General features: G+C 37.8%; 1 protein-coding gene across 1 annotated transcript; it reads right to left on the reverse strand.

Annotated features, from left to right (window-relative positions):
• Positions 1-269: 269 nt before the first annotated feature.
• Positions 270-4,697, reverse strand: Rad51ap2 (RAD51 associated protein 2). Its single transcript, XM_026384764.2, has 3 exons — positions 1,496-4,697; positions 1,070-1,153; positions 270-388 (listed from the first exon to the last, which is right to left on the reverse strand). Exons 1-3 carry the CDS (start codon positions 4,695-4,697, stop codon positions 270-272), a joined length of 3,405 nt encoding a protein of 1,134 aa, XP_026240549.2.
• Positions 4,698-7,658: the final 2,961 nt, after the last annotated feature.

The following is a 7,658-nucleotide window of genomic DNA, read 5'->3' on the forward strand; positions in this document are numbered from 1 at the left end:
TATCATAAAAATAAGTCCTCATGTTTTATAGGATCATGAAATACTTTAATGCTTATATTATGAAAATATCAATAAAATGCTTCAAACTTGTAAAGGTAATAATTCACACACAAAATAATTGCCACATTTTAAAATCAAGAAAGCCTAAAATCTCCAAGCTGAAAGAAAGCATTTATCCAAAGAAAGAAAGAAAGAAAACATTTCCAGACATTTTGAAATTATTTTAAATATGAAATTCCAAAATCTTCTTATATATTTTCATAACACATTTATTTCAGGTAGGGATGAAGTTGTTTAATCCTAGCTTTTCTTGACAAGCCAATCCTGATTGGTCGGTTGCATGTCTTAAGTGGATGTACTCTTGAAATGCCATGTGAAAAATGACTACCTAAAAACATAAGACAATAAAAGTTACATTACAAAGTAAAAATTACCAATATGTTTTAAAATCTTTACTTACTATTATTCATAATAGTAGCAACATATGCCAGGCATTAACTGAACACTTTTTATTTATGTTACACGCACTCTAAATGCAATAGTTTACTTAATTCCCTATCTAGTTTTAAAATGTGGAAACATAAAGCACCGAAAAGTTGAGTAACTTGCCCAATATAAAATAATAACTAAATAAAATCAGCATTCCAGACAGGCAGTCTGATTTAACAACAACAAAATGAAATAGGTTTTAAAACCAACTTCATGAAGTAACTTTAAGCATGTCATTTTTCAATTAGAAGTTAAACAACATTGTCATATTGTTAATGGTTATGTTTGGTTTGTAAAAGAGATTACTGTCAATATAGAGCTCAAATGCATTCCATCGGTTATACATTCTATGCAGAGCTCTGATTTTAAAGTTTTTATTTAACGCCATACTGCATCATTTTTAAAGAAGTTCAAAACATTTCACAGAGGTATATCTGTTGCTAACTCAGTTAACTAGATATGAAGATACATTGTATTACCTTTGATCACACTTTACAACCTTTGTATATTTTTGTAATGCTAAAAATATAAGAATGTGATGATCATCTTAAAAGTTATAGAACATAACTAAAGTTATTACCTTCCCTCAGTAGATAATTAAATTTTTCTTCCTTACATTCATCAGGAAAAACAGCAGGTCTTTTAGGTAAAGGTTTTTTAGCATCTGGAAGTAAAAGATTGATATGTTACAGCATAAAGTGACTTTTAGTTCAAAAATGTTAACATTATAAAACACATTATTTTCTCAGAAATTCTTCCCTCAGTTAGCTTTTAATTTTTAGAGAAATTAAGTAAGACTGTTCGGAACTCCTTTTTAAAAAGTAATTACTTGTTTCCTTCAACTTCAGTATATTAATCAACATTCAAATAGACCTTTATTGAACAATAATGTACACATCAATAAACATTTGCCTTCAATTTCATCTCTGTCTTCTTTTCTGACAAAATTATAAATTTATCCCATGGGGGAAAAGCAGAAATTGTCTTATCATGGAAAAGAACATACCTTCCTTGGAAGTAGAATAGAGTAATTGTTCCTTTAATGTACCACAGCAATGCTCATTGGGAACTTCCTGTTCTCCATTATTGGGTATTGTTTTCCATTTAAATAAACCTTGGTGGGTTTTATGTGTACTAAGACCTGCTACCTTTTCACAGGGCAAAGATGTGCCGGTTTTGTGGGCTACAATCATTTTCAAATCTTTTTCTGTCTCTATTTCTTCTTCCTCAATATCATTACTTTTTCCAAAGTAATTTTTTTGCCCATTGGTTGTTTCCACAGTGCTTGGAATTTCATTTTCCTTACTGATTTCATGAAACATATGAAGTTCTTTAAGTACTAAATCAAATTTACTTTTCGTCTCAAAATCTATTTCTATTGTCAGAGCTTCTGTTGATAAACATCTAGCATTTAAATCCTGAAAACATTCATTGTTTCCTTCACTTGAATTAGCTTCAAATTGAAGATTAACATATAATGCAGAGTCATTCTTTGGATGAGAATACTTTGAATTAGCTAACTCACTTTCTTGCAAAATACTCTCATATTCATTTCTGTCCCTTACATTATTTTGATTAACAGATTGAGTTTCTTCCACATGTTCTTTCTTTCTCATTAATGACCCTGACTGCACAGAAAGCCTGCCATGCATTGGGGAAAAACTATCATCCTTTCCTACTGGATTATTGTTGTGAAGTTGGCAGAAATCTGTTAAACTTTGTGTTGTGACTTTTACTTCTTTCTTCAAAACAAAGTCACATTTTTTTTCTTTGTTTTCACTTAGTAAGTTCTTGGAATTTGGCACTTGAATTGTAGATGCGGTATTGACCTTTTCCCTATGTAATGAATTTTGGCTTGCCAATATGGCCTGTTGCCTAACATTAAAGAAATCTTCAAATATGCATTTAGAATTGAATTTACTAATCTTACTGTGCTCCTGCTTTCTTTCAGTATCTAAATCTTTGTTATATGTTTTTATTTCATAATATTTTTTATTATTACATGCATGGCTATTCTGTATAAATTGAGGACCAGACTTCAGGTGTGTTTTAACAGTATTAAGACTACAGTGAGCCAAATTTTCTACATTCATGAGTTGTTCAGGACAACTCATATTCTTATAACTAGATTCCTTTGTCAAAGAAATTTTTTCCACGTCATCAAATTCCATTTTTTCATGTGTTTCAAAAGTTGTCCTGAAGGAATCCATGTTTTCTTTCTTAGATCCTTCAAGAAGTTGTTTGGTTTTAAACAGCTTTCTTTTCTTTAACAAAGGTCTCATATTATTTTCTAAGAGTCTTGAAAAAGTTAAAATCCACATTAGATATACAATAGAATTTTCCATTGTAATATTTTTTGGATAGTTTAAATGCACTATCCATTTGAAAATACATCCTTCTTTCAATTCAGAATAATTTTCAATTCTTATTAAAGAATCAAAGTTATTGAACAAAGAAGCTCTGTTAATTTTCAAAATGACAATTAAATGTTCTAAAACACGGGTTTTTAAATATTTGTCATTCTTTATGTTGACATTCATATTTCTGGTTGTTATATTTTGAATACCAATTTGCTTTTTGCCTTTCAAAATTTTATACCAGGCCAAAATATTATTATCTTTCTTATTTCCTGAAATGCTATTGAGGAAATTAAAAATTTCTGTAGTGAAACTTTGAAAAATCTTGCTTAAATCAAAGTCTTTTTGTATAGTGTAGTATTTCAACTGTAGTATATTATCATTTTCTCCCTTACCATTTAACCAGTCAATTCTTATTAAATTTTCTTGGCTACCCAGCATTCCTATGATCAGAGGCTTTGACTGTTCACTCACATTCATGACTTTTGTATTGTAATAATCTTTCTTGTTTACAAGATCTTTTACTAGCAATTGTAGCGAATTCATTTCTCTAGGTTTTTTCATATTCTCACAGTTGATCTTGTAACTTTTCATAATCCAACAACTTTGCCTGTTTCTTTTCAAAATACGTCCTATGTTACAGTCCCAGTTTGGGGATTTCTCCAACCTGGTAGGTATATAATTGTTCAGGCTTGTTTCTGCTTCCTCCCGACTTGCCTTTTCTAGTGTTATAATGAAATTCTTTTTAGAGTCTCTTACATCACACTTGATACTACTGGAATGATAGTATTTTAAACTGATCAAGTCTTTTTTACTCTCAAAATTGTTTTGGTTGCTGACTGACTGGGGGTTACTTCCATAATATCCAGTAAGATCGTTTTCCACATCTACACTTTTTTTATCATCCTGTAACTTTTGCTTCTTAACATCCCGTCTATTTTGGGACCAGTAAATGTTTGTGAAATCCCTAACATATGCCTCAAGTTTGTCATTCTTTTTCTTTGCTATTTCCTTTAAATAGACAAAGGACACGTTGCTATTTAAAACCGTTGGAAACTCAGGGATCCTTATTGTGATGCTCTCTCTAAAATAGCTGGGTTTGGCAATTTCCAAGCTGGGCTGGTTTTGAGATTTGGGTATTTTTAGTATAGATGACAAAATGTTGTTTTCTTTTCGATTTGATGGCATAACACTGTCAACTTCACATCTGTTCTTAATTTCACCCAACGTGGATCTAGCTTCCTTGTAAAAGGTAACGTCTAAAAATGGGTTTTCTGCCTGCCTTATGTAACTATTGTCTTTCAGAACACTCGGAAACACCCTCCCGCGGTCCCGGTGTCTGCCTCGACGTCTGCGGCGCGTGGAGGCTGCGGGCGGAGGCAGACCGACCCCGACCCCGGCCCGAGCTCCCCCACTGCAGGGCGCGCTGGAAGCGCCTCGGTCCAGCTGCCCGGGTCGGCACCCGCGAGCCCTGGGACTCGCGCGCACGCGCCGTAGGGCGAGGGACTGCGAACTGCGCGGCGTCGGGGGTCTGCTATCCTGGCCTCCCAGCCTGCTTCTCTGCTCCCCGCCGACCGACTGCTCCACACGCGAGGCTGCCGGGTTACCCAAAATCGCATCCATTGGAATAAGAAAGGCCTCGAGGGGCCGGGGCGGCAACTCCCTGACCTCTACCTCAGACAAGCGAGGCAGCCAAAGCAGCCGCCACCCCGCCTCAGAGACTCCGCCAGGCTCCTCCAGACGGAGCCGCTTGCTACCAGGCGGTTGGGAATCAGGGTCCTCCGGAGAAGGTAAGGAGGAGGGAGGCTCCCTGAGATCGCCGAGCGGCGGCGTGGGGTGTGTGAAGGGCATGACGGCGCGCCTGGGGGATCTGTCCGAGGTCCCCGCCCGGCTCCGGCCTCTAAGAAGGCTAGAGGCGAATCGGCCCCGCCCCTAGCTCCACCCCGGACACGCCCCTCCATGCCCGATGCCGGCCATTCCCGGGGGAAGCCCCACCCCGGACCCGCCCCTAGATCACCCCTCCGCGGACCCGCCCCGCCCCCAGCACCCCGCGCGCGGTTCGTCTCTCAAGTCCAAAGCGCGGGCCTGGGCCGTTATGGTGGCTATTTTAGCGCCTCCTTTCTAAGGCCGCCGCTGTAGCTGATCTAGGTGTTTTACTAGTCCCTTTGGGAAAATCAAAGGGAAACGTCAGAATCTCTCTTAAAATTCATGAAGGGAAACACCTTTTTCAAAAATTCTAAAATTCTGTTTTCCTCAGAAGAGGCTCCTCAGGGGCTTGTCCGGTAGAACCGCGCCTCCGGGAGCACCTGACGGGTCCTCCCGCGGCCACTTGGCCAAACCGTGGGGGGCAGACGGACCACCCTGCACTCAACCGTCTGAGCGTCTGGGGAAAATGTGTGCGATTCATTATCCGGAGAGTTTTCCTTCACGCTAGACTTTAAAAAAAAAAAAAAAAAAAAAGTTTTCTCCTACTCTGTGGGGTTTTCTCCCCAAATATTTTGGGCAAAATGACGTTTGGTCTCCTGGGTTTAGAGAAGATCCTAAACACCCCTGATCTCACAGTTCTGACTCTTGCCTAATCATCAATTCTTTCAATGCCATTTCTTGTTTTGTTTTCCTTCTCTGCTCTGACAATCCTTTCTTTATGATTTTCAGTCAATCCTAATTTTTGTAAATTCCGTGATCATAAAGAAAGGGATTAAGAAACATATGATTACTGCGCAGTCCTCGTGGAGGTCGTTTCAAAACGAGTACATTTTATTCTCCTAACAATGTGTGGGAATCGCGACAATGGGCAACAGGGATGGAGGGCAATGCATGACCAGCAAACCACTCCAGGTTCCCTTCACCAGCCCCGTGTCTTATCAGTACTTGTCGATGAATTTTGATTCCGATTCTAGGCATTTGATATTACTTCCGTGTATGAACTCTTCTAGAGAAGTGCTGACTTAAATTAGGAAGCCCTTCAACACGACAAGGATGGGAAAGCAGGCATCGCACATCAGTGAGTTCTCAAGGTGCTATTTGAGAACTCTATATCTTACATTCTATGACCCAGATTTCCCCCCAGATTTTTCGCAAATCTGCATTCTAATGTAATCTGTTCTATGCTTGTGATCAATGCATACAGACCAACTTCCATTGCTCAGGTAGATATATAAAGGGAACGCTAGGAGCAACATATAATAGGAGCAAGGTGGTTTTTTTTGTTGTTGTTGTTGTTGTTGTTTTGTTTTTTTAATCTGTAAAGTAAATGTCATAGCTCTATGGGTTCTAGATTGATCTGTAACTTGGAATTTATTTCTTCATTTTACCAGTGTGACCAAAGATACATTTATTTTCTAGCTTTTTGTCATGGATTATTTAACATCTGTGCATTACTCAAGAACTATAATTCAAATAAAACCCCAAACTTAATTCAACAATTGCTTGACAATGATGTCTAAGGCATGACTAGATATACAGAAAAGTACAGAATTTTTTTCTCTGTTTTTATCTTGCTGAAATTCTGATCAGTGAAGGTCTCAAAAAAGTGACTCTTATCTTGTGATGGTCACTGCCATTTCAAATAATGCCTATTAGAACTACTGTTTGTGTGTTTTTCCTATTATTTTAATGTTTTAATATTTTATTTTATTTGTATTGGGGATGCCACTGAACTACATCCTCATCCCTTTTTATTTTTATTTTGAGACAGGTTCTCACTAAGTTGCTGAGTCTGGCCTAGACCTTGCAATCCTCCTGCCTCAGCCTCCCAAATCACTGGGATTACAGGTACACACTACCATGCCCAGCTTTTCCTTTTTATAAATGCTACTTTGAAAATGGACCAGTTATAAATGAAAAATACAGAAAGTTGTGTCTTCAACTTATTCTAATCAAGCTATAAATGAGATTTGTTCCATTTCAAATGACACACTTTCCTATATTACGTTACCTATCCTTCTTATAAAACCACTTACCTGAGCTTGTAACAGTAAACTGAGCTTTGAGGGTAGGCAGCATCCAATTGATTCCTTCTAGCTTGGTGTCTTATTACAGTTAGACTTGAAGGCATAAAAGGATGAGCGAGTTCAGGAGATAAACCCCATGGTGGAGACAAAAGTTAAGTTAGATGTTCACTCAGGGCAGGCACAACAGCACTGGCCTGCAATCCCAGCAACTGGGAGGCCTGGGGAGGAGGATTCAGAGTCCATGGCCAGTCTCAGAAATTTATTGAGACCCTGTCTTAAAAAAAAAAAAATATATATATATATATATATATATATATATATATATATATATATGTATATGAATGAACTGGGAGTGCTGCTCAGTGGGAAAGCACTCCTGGATTCAGCCTTCAGTACCAAAAAAACAAAGAAGTTAACTCAGTATCCTGGTATGCTTCACCTCCGTGATATGCCACATCCTTACAATGAGGTCCCTACCATAAATTTTTTAACTTCATCTTTTCTACATTTTCTCCATGTTCCCTACCAGAATGTTTGTTTTCTTGCTATCCCAGTATGTTCTCAGTGCCCTTCTCTTTGTCCACCTGGCCAATTCCTCTGTCTTAAAGGTCCTACCCAAAAGCTAGCCCCACTTTAAAAGCATCTGTACCTCCTTTCTGTTGTCGCTAATCCCTGGGCAGAATCACTTATATCCTCATCAGTGTTCCTATAGCACTTTATTTCTAAACATCTTATTGTATTGAATTATTTATATGGCCTCTTCACTAAATTCTGTGAATTAAGACAAGAATTTATTCATTTTTATACCCTCACCTAAGTAATTCAGCTAATGAGAAAAAGTAAAATGACACTATTATGA

Source organism: Urocitellus parryii, chromosome 12 (assembly GCF_045843805.1).
Source record: "Urocitellus parryii isolate mUroPar1 chromosome 12, mUroPar1.hap1, whole genome shotgun sequence".
NCBI lineage: Eukaryota > Metazoa > Chordata > Mammalia > Rodentia > Sciuridae > Urocitellus > Urocitellus parryii.

What these genes read in the sequence shown, in the direction of transcription:
- Rad51ap2 (XM_026384764.2), bottom strand. Translation starts at nt 4,697, where the DNA reads ATGCCCTTCACACACCCCACGCCGCCGCTCGGCGATCTCAGGGAGCCT. An exon ending in CTATTCTACTTCCAAGGAAG is followed by an intron (nt 1,154 to 1,495) that starts GTATGTTCTTTT and finishes TTTTACTTCCAG; the next exon opens with ATGCTAAAAAACCTTTACCT. An exon ending in TAATTATCTACTGAGGGAAG is followed by an intron (nt 389 to 1,069) that starts GTAATAACTTTA and finishes TTATGTTTTTAG; the next exon opens with GTAGTCATTTTTCACATGGC.